The 15,205-nt window shown below is 39.5% G+C and overlaps 1 protein-coding gene across 11 annotated transcripts in view; it reads left to right on the forward strand.

Moving 5' to 3' along the window:
* The window catches only part of IFT81 (intraflagellar transport 81), a 228,110-nt gene that overhangs the window by 98,464 nt on the left and 114,441 nt on the right, over positions 1 to 15,205 (forward strand). For 9 of the 11 annotated variants that reach the window (XR_007145729.1, XR_007145731.1, XR_007145732.1 and 6 more), the window contains 6 exons: positions 6,671 to 6,949; positions 9,563 to 9,721; positions 10,231 to 10,334; positions 10,739 to 10,919; positions 13,027 to 13,116; positions 14,973 to 15,038. Coding sequence is in view for 6 of the 11 variants with exons in the window: in XM_047827328.1 (XP_047683284.1) it covers positions 9,578 to 9,721; positions 10,231 to 10,334; positions 10,739 to 10,919; positions 13,027 to 13,116; positions 14,973 to 15,038 (585 nt within the window). In the remaining 5 variants the exon portion in view is untranslated. The remainder of the gene's footprint in view (positions 1 to 6,670; positions 6,950 to 9,562; positions 9,722 to 10,230; positions 10,335 to 10,738; positions 10,920 to 13,026; positions 13,117 to 14,972; positions 15,039 to 15,205) is intronic. The other 2 variants (XM_047827330.1, XM_047827329.1) reach the window with 1 other exon arrangement.

Consider the following 15,205-nt stretch of genomic DNA (forward strand, 5'->3'; position numbering starts at 1 on the left):
TATAATTCAATATAGAATTCAATTTATAATTTGCTCAGTCTGCCCCTCCAGATCCCCATACTACCATTTTCTTCCTGGCTCTTTGTCCTGGGAGCCCAGTCTGCACCTGATGACCTCAGCAGGGTTGCCTGCCCTTTTGGCACTCTTTTGGGTTTAGCCAATGAGAGACCAGATGGGAGATCAGAGGGTGGAAGGAGAGTGAGGTCAAGAATGGCTGCATCTAATGGGTTCTGTTAGGCAACCTTCTCCATAGAGCTACTCACTCTGTTGGGCTTTTGGTGCCTGTTCCCTTCTCTTGCTGAGTCAGACTTAAGGCAGCAATGGCTGCCTTTGTTGTTGGTGTTTTGTTAGTTTCCCTAAACCCTGCCCACACCTTTATAAATGGTCCTTTATCAAGTTCTCCACAATTGCCCAGACTGTGCCATCTTTATTCTGCTAGGAAGCTGACAGTTACAGAGATTAGCCATTTTACTCCACAGCTCAGATTTGCAAAAAGGAAATTATTTTATAATCACCTGAAATCCAAATATGAGATGCCATCCTGTCATTATTGGGCATCTCCTTCACACACACATCCTGGGTGTTGCCAAGTCCTTGGGCTCTTCTCTGGGGGCAAAGCTTCAGAGAGTCACTTGCAATCTTCTGTCGCTGGCCCATCCCAGTGACTACTTGATCACCCACCCATCATCCCTGACTGCCCGGTCCTTTCAGGTTGAATAGCATCATTCGATGCTTCCACGTCAGGCCTGGGACAAGGAGTTTGGGCCACACCAGAAGCTACTGGATTCACGATGTGGCTTCCACAGGGTATTTCTCCCTTCTTAGGAGCTGCCCCAGAACGATCAACCTGTGATCCTTTCTCATTCTCCTTAGCATCTCTTCTTCTCTTGCCTTACTTTGGAAGGAACTCCTCTCTCTACTTCCTCTTGAGGACGGCCAGTATAATCTCTCCCAAAGACTGAAGACCTTTACAAAAGGCAGGAAGTACAGCTTCTGATTTCAGCCTGCAAATCTCAAGGCAATGCACATTGTTTCCAGAGGAGGGGAAACAGAAGGAGTGCACACAGAAATTAATATTTCAATAAATTCCAACACATATGGGAAGCATTTAACAGAGTTCCTGACATACAGTAAGCACTTAGTAAGTGATGACATGATTATTATTTGAGCCCGATAAAAACGTTAGGTACATCCTAGTTTTTCAATCCATACTTGTACCCAAGGACTTAATAGGAATTGCATATTATTTTGACTCTTCTACACTACATTGCCCATTAATCTCCCCAAACCCATTAAAAAGCTATTTTACAAAAATGTAGTACCAGACACACATTTAACAAGACCTCTGGAATCTCATCCATCCAGTTGAATGTTTCACGTATTATTTATCTTTTTACCTTTTAGAAAAGCACATTGTGCTACTAAACATACCCACAAGATTAAATTGCCAGAGCTGAGACTATTTAGGATATATGCAAAACTCAATTCAGGTTTCTGTTTAAATTCAATTTCTTTCCTCTCCAAGTAACCTAGATGGCAACGGCATTAAATGACAATTAATGGATAGCAGAATAACCCACTTCCAAATTTGTTCCTGTGTCTGGGTCATTTTTCCCAGTTTTGAAAGAATGAGCTAAAGCGGGCAGTGTGCAGAGGAGCCCCAGATGGGATAGCATCTTGAAAACTGGCATTCTCTGAATACTCATGCAGAATCCAGAAATATCTCATGGTCAGGATGAAAGGTCTAAATTTAATACCAAAAACAGAAAATTGGCTTAGCTTCCCTGTACTCTGCACAGGAAAGTTCTTGTTTGGAAGTTCTGAAATGAGAAGGGGCTGGAGGCATTATGTTCACAGCATCCTCAGATTTTCATGGAGACCTGGGGAGTCTGCTGATACCTCAAGACCTCAGTTGGCCCATGATGGAAGCTTGGATTGATGAAAGATGATTTGTTGGGAGGAAATCAGGGAGAAGGTTTGCACTGATACAGATACTCCACACAATAAGTACAGGCTTATTTCTTCCTCTTCTGGTTTTGCTTACCCAGCTTTTAAGATTTAACCACCTTCCCTTGGGGCGCCTGGGTGGCTCAGTCGATTAAAATGCTGACTCCTGATTTCAGCTCAAGTCATGATGGCCTCACGGTTCATGAGATCGGGCCCCATATCAGGCTTTGTACTGATAGCGTGGGGCCTGCATAGGTTTCTCTCTCTCCTCTCTCTCTCTGCTCCTCCCCAACTGGTGTGTGCATGCACGTACACACTCTCTCTCAAATAAATAAACTTAAAAAAAAATTTTAACCACCTTCACTGTAGGAGACATCTGCTGTTCTTGTTTGCATTGAATCTCTATCTCTGGTAAGAGAACCCGGCTCTTGCTTTTTTTGGGAGTTGCCCTCACGTGACTCATCTATCAGAGTCATAGCCATTGAATCAAGAATGGTCTGACACACTTGAGACCAGTGAAGAGTCGGCTCTGGGAATTTGCTAGAACTATTGGAGAAAAGATTCTACTTTTAGTGAGGTTGCTAGGCTGGAAGAATGTAAACCTCTTGCTACAAGCGGCCCATTCAGAGGGAAGTGGAGACAAGAGACAGAGAAATGGAGGGAGAAAGAATGTCAAGATGACATCACTGACCAAATCAAGCCATACCTGAAGGTAGAATATCCTTGGACTTCACAGTTGCATGAAATGATGAGCCCCTCCTTGTTTTAATTTTGTACTAAACTGACTCTTAAAAAATACACTTGACCAGGAGTGATTTTTCCCCCCTCTGAATAACCAGAGCAGGGATTCACAACCGTGGATGGCGTTGCAGTATCTACAAGGTTAAATAAGGGAGTCATAAGGGGCAGCTTGTAGATTATCTCACCAACTCCACACCTGTCCCCACCCTCTTCTCCACTAGAGGCTGGTGAACTTTTAAAGCACACTTCCTTGTAACAGCGTCTTTATCAGAGAGCTTCAGGTGGGAAGCATATTGGGAATTTTAGTACTTTGGTAGCAAGGGACAAGTAGGTTTCAACAACAGTTTGTTGTTAAAAACCAAAAACTGCTAAAGAATCCACATTTTGGGTTCTGTAGTCTACAACCATGAGCACCCAAGAGGCTAAGATTAACAAGAATTGAAAAGACAAACCCAAGAGTGAATGGCCACTCACCTCCCACTCACCCATGCCCTTGACGTTATATACCCTGTTCATCTGACTTGGCCAATGGACGTGCTTTAGCCATGAGTCGGTGGAGGTATGTACATGGATGTTCACAGCACCATTGTTCATTATAGCCAAAAAGTGGAAACAATCCAAATGTGCACCAACTGAGGAATAGATGAACAATGGAATATTATCCTGGCCACAAAAATGGAATGAGGTACTGATACATGCTACAACGTGGATGAACCTTAAAAACACAATACTAACTGAAAGAAGCCAGACACAAAGAGTCACATACTTTATGATTCCTTTAATATGAAATGTCCAGAAAAGGTATTTTCATAGAGAAGGAAAGCAGATTAGTGGTTGCCAGGGGCTGAGCAGTGATAGGGGTTTTGGAAATCGTGAACTAGGAGTTGATGACTAAAGGGTCCAGGGTTTCTTTTTGGGTGATGAAAATGTTCAGTGATTAGATAGTGGTGATGGTTGCACAACTTTGTAAGTATGCTAAAAGCCATTGAATTGTACACTTTATTTTTTACAATAATTTTTAAAAATTTGAGTGTACTTGACACACATGGTTAACATTGTTTTCAGGTATCCAACATAGTGATTCACTGTATGTTATGTTATGCTTAGCACAAGTGTAGTTACCGTCTGTCAACATACGTCACTGTTACAATATCATCGACTGTACTCTCTACACTGTGCCTTTTATTCCCATGACTTAGTCATTCCTTAACTGGAAGGCTGTTTCTTGCACTCCCTTTCAACTGTTTTGCCCATCCCCCCCCTTCCCTCTGGCAACCACCAGTTTGTTCTCTGTATTTATAGTATGACTTGACTTTTTGTTTGTTTATTCATTTGTTTTGTTTTTTAGATTCCACATATGAGTGAAATCATATGGTATCTGTCTTTCTGAGTTATTTCGCGTAGCACCACCCTCTAAGTCCATCCTTGTTGCAAGTGGCAAGATCTCATCCTTTTTTATGGCTGTGTGATATCCAGTGTGTGTGTGTGTGTGTGTGTGTGTGTGTGTGTGTGTGTGTGTGTGTGTTTTCTTTACCCATTTGTTTATCAATGAACACTTGGGTTGCTTCCATTTCTTGGCTATTGTAAATAATGCTGCAATAAACATAGGGATGCATATATCTTTGGGATTAGTGTGAATTATACACTTTAAATGGGTGAATTGGGGGCGCTTGTGTGGCTTAGTTGGTTAACCATCCAATTTCAGCTCAGGTCATGATCTTATGTTTGCAATTTCAAGCCCCGCATCGGGCTCTGCTGTCAGTGCAGAGCCCACTTCAGATCCTCTGTCCCCTCTCTCTCTGCCCCTCCTCTGCTCTCTCTCTCTCTCTCTCAAATAAACTTTAAAAAATAAATAAATAAAATAGGGGTGCCTGGCTGGCCTAGTCAGTTAAGCATCTGACTCTTGGTTTTAGCTCAGATCATGATCTCACGGTTCACGGGTCTGAGCCCTGTGTCAGGCTGTGCACTGGCAGTCTCCTGGGATTCTCTGTCTCCTTCTCTCTCTGTCCTTCCCCAGCTCACACTGTCTCTGTCTCTGTCAAAATAAATAAATAAACTTTAAAATTTTTAAATTAGTTAATTAATTAAATGGGTGAATTGTATGTATGTGAATTATACCTTAATGAAATTTTTTTTTTTTAATATAGAGTCAGGGTAGGGGTGGAAACCTTTCAGAAATACTGTCTCATATAACTGGGCATCCCTTCAGCTATTAAAAATGTTTGATACAGGGGTGCCTGGGTGGCTCGGTCAGTTAATCATCCTACTTTGGCTCAGGTCGTGGTCTCATGGTTCATGAGTTTGAGCCCCATATCAGGCTGTCTGCTGTCAGCGTGGAGCCCACTTCAGATCCTCTGTCTCCCTCTCTCTTTGCCCCTCCCCCACTCGCATGCAGGTGCACTTTCATTCTATCTTTCTCTCAAAAATAAACATTAAAAATTATTAAAATGCTTTAAAAATGCCAAATATAGTTCAGCCAAGAGGCATCTTTGGAGGTTTACAAGGAAGACTCAATATAGCATCTAAGAGGAAAAAAAAAGTCTTCATGTGGGTGGCTTGACTCGGTATGTTATCAGCCTTCAGTGGTGTGGAATTATTGCTGAGAAGTTCCTCTTGGGCTCTTCAATGAATCCATTCAAGGTTTTATCTTAAATGAATCAGAGGGTGGTAGCAAGCCTTCCTTTGGCCTGTATCTAGGCCCTATAGATAGGCAGACACCTGATATGAGCTGGCTCCTCTATGTTCTCTCTTTTCTTGCTTCAAGTTGGAATATAAGCTTCTCAGTATATGGATCCGGGAAGTAGGCTGACTGGCCTCAAATTCTTTCTTGTGTTCCAGAGCAACTACATTAAGTATAGAATCCATTCAAGTTTGAGTGCAGAGTGGATTGCATTACTTACTTGAATTTACCCAGGATTGCATTCTCATAACTGAAAAGTATAGTGTTTCTATAATAGCTGCAACAGGCAGAGGAGGAACTAAAAACTACTTGATAAACCACTCTTCTCTTTCTATAGCCTACATCTGTAGACTCTACAGAAGGAATAAATCTAACCATCTCATTTTTTTTTTTTTTAAGTAGGGGAAAAAAGGTAAAATGTCCTTAGCTCTTCCAATGCCAGGCACTGCTCTAATCACTTTCCTTTTATTAACTCAATCCTCACATCAGCCTTTTGAGGAAGGTGTTCTTAGAGCCACATTTTATAGACAGACGAGGAAAGTTCTGAAAGGTGAAGCCACAAAATGGCAGACCCAGTTTTCAAATCCAGCTCGCCCAGAGAATCACCAATACGCCGACCAGGATCAATTAATTATGCAATCCCTATGCAGAATCTTTTGTTTTACCAAAGTTATTTAAATTATTTAATTTTTCAAGGTTTGAAGTGTTACCTCCTCCAACTCCTCATGAGCACCTGTGAGCCAGGATGGGTCTTTGTTTTCTTCCAACCGCCCCACAGGATGCCTCTGCTTGATAGTTCAATAGTCAGAAGGCAGCCAGCAATGGATTCGTCTTGCAATATTCTGTTCCCTCTGCCGGAAAAAATATCCCCTTTCCCAATTGGCTAATTTTCACTGGTCCTTAAATATCATTTTTACCAATGGAAACTTTCCTAAGAGTATCGTCCGTTCAGCCCCAAATAAGCTTGGGATACTTCATCTGGGTCCCGCCATCTTTGGGTCCTTTTGTGATAGCATTTATCATAGTAGTATCAGAGTTGCCTTTAAATTGTTTCTATCTGCCCTTGAAGACAGGACCCTCATAGTCCTGGCTTCCTTTGCATCCCCAGCAGCTAGCACAGGGCCAGGCATATAGGAGATGCCTAATATGGAATTTGTTCCTTTTGTTTGTTTGTTTTATTTTTCTCTAAGACTGATGCTAAATCTGTAGTTGGTTTTTTCCAAGACGTTTGAACAGGCAACTACATTTTAAGGGCATGAGGAATTCAATTTTTTTTTCTTCCTCTCATATTTTCCTTGCCAGCTGACATCACGAAGTACAGTGCTGTCCAGTCCTCGCCCTGGCTCAGGACCCGTGAACCCACTTTGCACGTGGGCCGGGCACGCCACTTTTCCCAGTCAGGGACCTGGGCCCTAGCGCGCGCCCCCGAGGGCCCCACGGAAATGCCCTGGCCCACTCGCCGGAAGTGACGTAACGCCACGTCCTAGCAACCGTTGCCAAGGAGCTCGTCTCTAGGAACCCACTAGAGCCTGGATGCCTCCTGCGGGGGGAAAAAAAGTGGTTTCTTGACGAGAATTTGAGGTAACCTCGCCAACCCGCGCTCGGAAACTCCCCTAAGCCCCCCAAAAGAAAAGAACTCCTCCTCCTCCTCCTCCCCCTTCCCAGTGCAGCACCTCGCCTATGGAGGGTCGCAGCGGTTAAGCCCCCAACGCCGGGGTCTGTGCCTGACGAGCCTCGCGGGGGTCCAGGCCGTTCCCAATGGGCTGAGCAGTCGGGGAGCCCAGATTACCCGCAGCGAGGTGCCTGGGTCCGATGTGGGGTCCCCTGTCCTGTTTCCCAAGCCCCGGGGGCGGGGGAGGGGGAACACTATTTTGGGGAATCCTAGGAGGCTGCTGGTCCAGCGCTCGTGCCAGCCTGGGACCAGGGCAGTGTCGTTTCTGTCCCGAGTTGTGCCAGATAAACGCACGTCCTGGTTTTAATTCCACCCCCACCCCCTTGGGCTCTTATGTGGGTAAGTGCTTGTGAATTAGTGTGGCGACTTTCCGCTGGCAGAGGGAGAGTAATTGCTTTTGCTAATTTTAGAGCTCAGAGCCCACTGGGCATAGACAACCTACCTGTTCAGTACATCTTTGTCCTCAGCGGGTGACCACCTGAAAGCTGGTGGGCAACCAGGGGGGAACCCAACTACCTTTTTTTCCTCTCGTGGTAACATTGTACTCGTTTATCCAAGTGATTTGTGTTTCTGAAAGGGAAGAGAAGTATATGTGTGTGTATATATGTTATATACTATATATACATAATTTCTAAATCATTAAAATTAAGTAAATATGTGTGTGAAGATTAGGACATGGACTTTTACTTAAAATACTTTTAATAATGAAAAATTTGCATCTCCAGTGTGGATTCTTACTTGATTTACGTAAAAGTTTTCCTTTTATGGATTGAAGGGCACCTCAAAATTTTAAACCGCATTATCTTTTCTGTCTTTTGACTTACTTTTAAACAATAATAATCCTTTACTCATAATTTTATTATAATTATGGAGAAATCATAATATCTTTACATTTGATGTTTTCCAAATATCCAGCTCCACCAATTAAAAAGAATCTATTTTAGAGCAAAATGCAGGCAGCCCCAACTTTGATAAAATAGCATCTATTCATTTCATAGTTAAAAACTGTTAAGGAACACTGAAGTAGTTCTTTCTGTATTTCTTTTTTTAGCAGTTCATTTTTTAATTCATTTTTAAAATTGCTAGTTTAAAAAATTGCCTGCCTGCAAAATTTCTACCACTCCTGCCCCTACTAAACAAGTGATATCTTCATGCAGGAAACACTAGGAACCTTGGTAAAGCCATTTCTGCTGTTAAATAATCAAATATTTAACCTTTTAAAAGTTATAATCACCACCAACCTACTCATGAGTGTGTGTGTGTGTGTGTGTGTGTGTGTGTGTGTGTGTGTGTGTGTTTTCCTGGCCTTGGGCCTGTGAATACATTTATTCAGTCTATGGAAAGAAGTCACTGTTTTGATGCAGTGGGTATTCACAGATGGAATTAGGCACAGATATGTCCTTATGGAATTTATAGTTTAGTAAAGAAGAGAAAATGTACATAAATAATTAGTACAAAACAGAAAAGTAACTGTAAGAAAGCGGTGCAGATAAAGTGTGATTAACTTGGAGGTCAGGGACTGCTGTTATTCTGACACAGAACATGGGAGATAGAGAATGACTTCCCGGAGGAACGTGCATTTGGAGGGCAGGGCTTGAAAAACTTAGGATTTGCACCTGTGGAGATCAGGCAAGGAACAGGCTTTCTGGGCAAGAAAACAGCATCAGCTGAAGGCAGATGTGGAAAAACTAGGGAGCAGTGACTATTTCAGTCCGGTGAAGTTTAAAAGAGTGAAAGGTAACAGTTTGGAAATAAAGTTGGGAAAGCTAAATTGAGCTAGATCTTAAAGAGTCTCGAAATCCAAGAAATTTGGACTTTGTGAGCAATGAAAATCATACAAATGATTTGGAATAGAAGCGGGGGCCAGAAAACTTGAGGCTGTTACCTTATTGAAGGCACAAGGAAACATAGGCCTGAATTACTCAAGGGGGGCAGAGTCGATGATGGTGAAGAGTGCTTGGTGGAGGAAACCAGAACAAAACCAAAGAGAGCATACCTAGGCTAAAGCTCGCGGCATCCGTTCAGCTTCAGTTGGGTGTGGCTGTGCACAAATGGGTGCCCAGGGTTGCCAGATCTTATTTTGACCAGAAATTAGGTGTCTGGATTTTAATGTAAAAAAATCGCCCAATTTTTAAGCATGGGCTGCTACTTAAAACAAAATTAGAAGCATGTCTGTAGCCTAACAAATCTTTACCCCTGGGTAGTTGTGGAGCTGAGTGGAAGAGATGTTAATATAGGTGGAATTTATTACTCATTTGTCCATATTAATTCAATGTTAACTCAGATGATTGCTATCATACCAGATGCATATATAAAAACATTTGGTATTAAATATTAACAGTATGTACTGTAACATAATAAAGTCTTCATATTCTGATTTCTTTCAGCAAAACAACCCTTTTCTTAGCATTTTGTGTACTATGTAGAATTATACTTTTCATGCCTACCTCCTATAAACTTAATACTGATTTTTTTCCAGAATGTTTATAACAAGTATTAAGGAATTTTATCTCTATTTTTAGTTATAAGACCTAATTATGAGCGATCAAATCAAATTCATTGTGGACAATCTCAATAAGGAGCCTTTTAGGAAGAACTATAATTTAATAACATTTGATTCCCTGGAGCCAATGCAACTATTGCAAATTCTCAATGATGTTCTGGCTGAGATTGACCCAAAGGTAAGAGTTTTTCTTGTGATGAAAAGGGTAGCAGGAAAGCCAGTTTCTGCCTGTGAGTCTTGGGCAATTTATTTAACCTCTGGGCCTTATTTTCCATGCCTGTAAAGTAAAAATAAATGATCTTTAAGGTTTCTCTACTAACTTAATAATTAAATTACCTACTTGTACCTTATTTAGAAATGATTTCTCTACTTCAAACATAAATAGATTTGGTCTTGGAATGAAAATGCTTTTACAAAAGGTTTTATTGTATTGCAAGTTAGTTCATGTTTCTTATACACTGGTCTTTCCACTGGATACTTTTTGAGCTTGACATTCTTAATACGAATCCTGATCTGACTTGTAGGTACCCTCACTTGGAATCTGGGAGCCTCCATACTTCATCTGTTTTATGAAGAGTCCATTGTACCTGTTATGCTCTAGCAGAACAATTTTGTCAATGAGTTTAAATATCGTTCTTTGTTAGATATACAACAATAACATGTTTTTTCAATTTCTTTATTTGTTAGCAAGTTGTTGATATCAGAGAGGAGATGCCAGAGCATACAGCCAAAAGGATGTTGAGCCTTCTTGGTATCCTTAAATACAAACCTCCAGGAAATGCTACAGACATGTAAGAATCTGATCACATGTTGCTTTCTTAAAGCTATGCTTTAATATCCAAACCTTCATAGTCTACAGTCAGAATTTCTAAGTTAAACCCAGTCTCCTTTAGTCAATGACTTCAGAATATCACTGAATATCAAAATAATCTTGAACTTTTAATATTATTTTGTCATGGAGAGTCTTAAGTGGGTCATTTTCCCCCTAATCAAACAAGTCAGGCAAATCTATTCCATTTTATCATTTATCCTTTATCTGCCCTTTTAGGTAGAAACAATAATTTAAACCTGCCCAGTCAATAAAGCATTAAGGCTGACTATACCAATTTATGGCTCCAATACAACCTCCCTGTGTAGTCCAGTGATATACTAAAGGTCTAATTTTACGTTTATTGTTGATATTTTCTTTTTGTAGGAGTACCTTTCGTCAGGGTCTGGTGATTGGAAGTAAACCTGTAATTTACCCAGTGCTCCACTGGCTTCTTCAGAGGACTAATGAACTGAAGAAAAGAGCATATTTAGCTCGTTTTTTAATAAAACTTGAGGTACCAAGTGAGTTTCTTCAGGACGAAACAGTGGCTGATACCAATAAACAGGTATACAATACACAAATGAACTTTTAAACTATCTATAATGGATGTCAATGTGCACATGTTTAAATACTTGTTAATCTCTCTCTAGCTTACTTGCTTTTCTGTATTTCCAGGTGGCACCAAAAGGTAAAATAGTTATTAGTAATGTTCAGCTGCAATCATGTATGAAAATATTTTGACTTTTGCACACAAATACCATTTCAGTGATAGAAAAAAATCCTGAAATTAGGATTTTAAAGTAATTTATTAAGAATTGTGGGTCAATAGGGTTTTAGGTTTGGGATTGTAGAGTACTTTCCTGATCAATTAGGTGACTATTACAATTTGTCATCCAAGTCAGCGAGAAAGGAACTATCATAATAATTGGGCAAAAGTATAAATTGACACTATCCCTGACAAATCAGGATATGCGAGCCCCTGAGAGGATTGTGTATAGGCAAAGAAGCTAGGTTTGAGATCTCAAAGGACTTCCCAGTCAGGCAGAAGGTAGAGAAAGGGCTAGGAGTTTGAAATTTCAGTGTACTTTCCTTCTAGAGTTTTAGGATACTGGGTTCTGGCCTTACAGTCTTAAAGCTCTTGACTACTGAGGATTCTGGCTGATCTGGCTCTTGGTCCTGGGATTTCAAAGCACATCGCTGATCAAAGACCATGGAAAGAGAGGATTCAAGCTTAAGATTTCAAAGGACTTTGATTTCTAAAAGGTGTCTCAGTTTAGCACTTTGTGCTTTTATTCTGTGCTATGTACATAGACTGATTTGTGCCAGTTTGTTGTGAATAGTTTGTCAGTCTTTCTCTCCCAACAGATTATGAGGTCTGTGAAGACAGATATCCTGTCTTACCCATCTTTGTTTTCCTCCAGGGTTTTGTAGAGTTGCTTCTATACAGCATGTACTCAAAATTGGGATTGAATCAAAGCAATAAAAACTAAATGTTTCTTCATCCATGTTTTGTTATTTTGGATTGTCATGGCAATCATTCAAAATAGAGTCAATATTGATCTCTTAAGACATTTTGGGGATTGAAAAGTTTATGTAAATAATCATGTCAAATGTTATAGTAGATACCTTGGGAGAAATACAGCAGAATGAGACCACCCCAACCCCTACATTTGAAGGCTTTACATAATGTAGGAAATGGAGAAGCATAAATGTGAAATATTTTCTCCTCCCTACCCACCCCCATCAATAAACTTGATTAAAACTAATTCCCCTGGAGGAAGTTTATTAATAGTTTTTACTAAATCTGTCCATATAATTCATGGAAGAATTAGTGATAATAAAGACATGTTTTTTCTTGAAGCATATCTGAGATATATATATAAAATGGCTTATATACTTAGCCTGTCATTTAGCACAGACCCTAATAAAAAATGCACATTGTCTTCCTGAATGAAGAGTTTTAGAATAAATGATTTACAGATTTGTAGGATATTATCAGTCAGGAAAAATATTATTAATTTTCTGTCATTGCTCACAAAAAATACTATTTTTAAAGAATTTTGGATAAGAGTTGTGATTTTTTTCATTCATTCCACTACTTTTTATTGAATATCTATATCAGTTATGCACCATGCTAGGTCCCAGGGATACATAATTGTACAGGATCAATAGGATTCTTGTCCTCCTAACTCTCCTTGTCTAATGGTGGGAGAGAGATAAGTAGCTAGACAATTATAATTTTACATGTTATTTACTCTGGAATCATGACACTCTGATCTAGATAGGTATAGGGCTAGAGAAGTCTTCTCTGAAGATGGTGTTATCTATGCTGAGACCTGACAGATGATGAGCTGAAATTATCCAAGTAAGGAAGTCATAGAGTGTTCTCAGAGGAAATAGGGTGTGCAGACTGGAGATGAGAACCAAGAATATTCCAAAGATTTAAAGATCACCATAGTTGGATGATGTGAGTTAGGGAAGTAACCAGAGAGGAAGCTGGAGAAGTTTAGTGACCAGATCTTATATACCTACTTTTTTTATATCTTATATGAAAGTATTTTTAATGCCATTCTATAATGGTTTAAGTAATCACTATAAGTTAATGAATAACCTGATTAAGAAAAGCCTATTGGATCTAGTCATTAATTTATAATTTTTAACTTATCTTTTAGTATGAAGAGCTGATGGAAACCTTTAAAACTTTGCATAAAGAATGTGAGCAACTCAAGACATCTGGATTTTCTACAGCAGAAATAAGAAGGGTAAAGAAAAGAAAATACAGTAATATTTAAAAAAAATTTTTTTTAATGTTTATTTATTTTTGAGACAGAGACAGAGCATGAGCAGGGGAGGGACAGAGAGAGAAGGAGACACAGAATCCGAAGCGAGCTCCAGCCTCTGAGCTGTCACCACAGAGCCCGATACGGGGTCAGACTCATGAACTGTGAGATCATGACCTGAGCCGACATCGGACGCTTAACCAAATGAGCCACCTAGGTGCCCCTTAGGACTTTTGGTACATGTTACTTAACATTCTCCAAAAAATTTTTTAACATTCTCAACCAGGCATGGAAACAATAGAAGTTGCTTCCTCAGGGAGGCTTTCCCTGATCTCCTACATGAATTAGTTCCCCCAATTCTTTTTGTTTTATCACACTTACCAGACTTAGGATTACTTGAATGTCTGTCTTCCCAACTATTTTTATGCCCTATGAGGGCAAGGACCATGTCTGTATTTCTTGTTCACCACTCTACCCCAGTGTCTATCACAGTGCCCCGTACATGGTAGTTTCTCAGTGAGAGCTTGCTGAGTATATTTGAAATGAAAGATGAACTCATATTAATGGGAGAGAAAGATCCATAAGTAGGATACTTATAGTATGAAGGAAGAATGATAGACCTTCATCCACTCTTCCTCCATTATGTCATGTGAGTAAACTGAAATGATAAAATAACCGAGAGTCTGTCATTTTAATTTCACTATTACCAGGGTGTTTTTGAACATATTCTTTGTAGAAAATATGGTAAGAAAGATAGAAATTAATTCACTTATAATCCCACACTGTATAGATAACTACTATTGACATTTTAGTGAATATATTTAAATCTTTTTCTTCATATTGTGCTATATATAAATGTTGTAATCTGCTTCTTTCAAGTAATGTCATATCATGACTTTTTCTGTCATTAAACATTCTTCTGCACAATTTTTAATGACTTTCATTGTATCGTGCCATAGTTTACTTAAAAATCTTCAGACATTTGGATAATTTACAAATTTTAGATATAATTAGCATCTGTAAAACTCCTCATAGAGAAGTCTTTGGCCTTCCATGAATATTTTATTAGGAAAAATTCCCAGACATGGAATTATCGGGCTAGATGGTATATATGTTTATTTTAAGACTGTTGATATTGTTCTTCAATACAATGCCACCAGGAATGAGTAAGAGTGCCTATATCCTCAGATCCTGTGAATGCTGACTAGTTTGTCTGTTTTTCTCTTTAGTATTACTGTGATGGTTAGGCTATTCATTCTTTAGGTTTAGGAAGGAATTTTTGTTTGTTTTCACTTGCAAATATTATGGAGCTGTTTAACAGGAAGGTGGTTTATTTTTGAAGCCTTTATTTTTAGGAAGGGAATTGGTTAATTGACAAAACCAGATGCAAATTTATGTCTTGAAAACACCATAGTCTTAAAAATAATTTTGATGGAAAATTGGCAGAATATATAGTTTGGTATTTAAGAGCAGATGGGATGTCAGCAGCTGTTGTTCATGTTTTTAGACCTGCACACTTTCCATCATAGAAGACTTTTGAAAAATCATGTGCCCATATTTGGAATCAGAGCACAAATGTGCTGGTTGGCAGCTTTACCTTGCTACGTTATAACCTGTTTTATTTGCTTTTCTAAATGAACACCAAGCTGCCAAATAAATTACCCTGCATAAAGAACCCTGGGGAGAAATAAAAATGCCCTTTATCCAAAAGAGGATCTTTGTTCCTTAATTCTCTGGTTATATGTAGTGAAAATGGTCAATGCACAATCATACGACAACTTTATTTGAATTCTACAAAGAATACTTTTCCTTATAATGTCTCCTTGACTACTTTTTAGGATATCAGTGCAATGGAGGATGAAAAGGATCAGCTCATTAAGAGAGTTGAACGTTTGAAGAAAAGGGTAAGGCAAGAATTAGCACTGTGAGACTTTGGCCCCAAGTCCCAAGCACTTGCACAGATTTAGGAATGAAAATGAAGATTAAGCAAGGCATGGGTGTACATCTGAGGATGGACTCAAATAACACTGACAGAAAGGGAATCTCCCCAGGCAGTAGCCCAGAACTTTTA

Source organism: Prionailurus viverrinus, chromosome D3 (assembly GCF_022837055.1).
Source record: "Prionailurus viverrinus isolate Anna chromosome D3, UM_Priviv_1.0, whole genome shotgun sequence".
Taxonomy (NCBI): domain Eukaryota; kingdom Metazoa; phylum Chordata; class Mammalia; order Carnivora; family Felidae; genus Prionailurus; species Prionailurus viverrinus.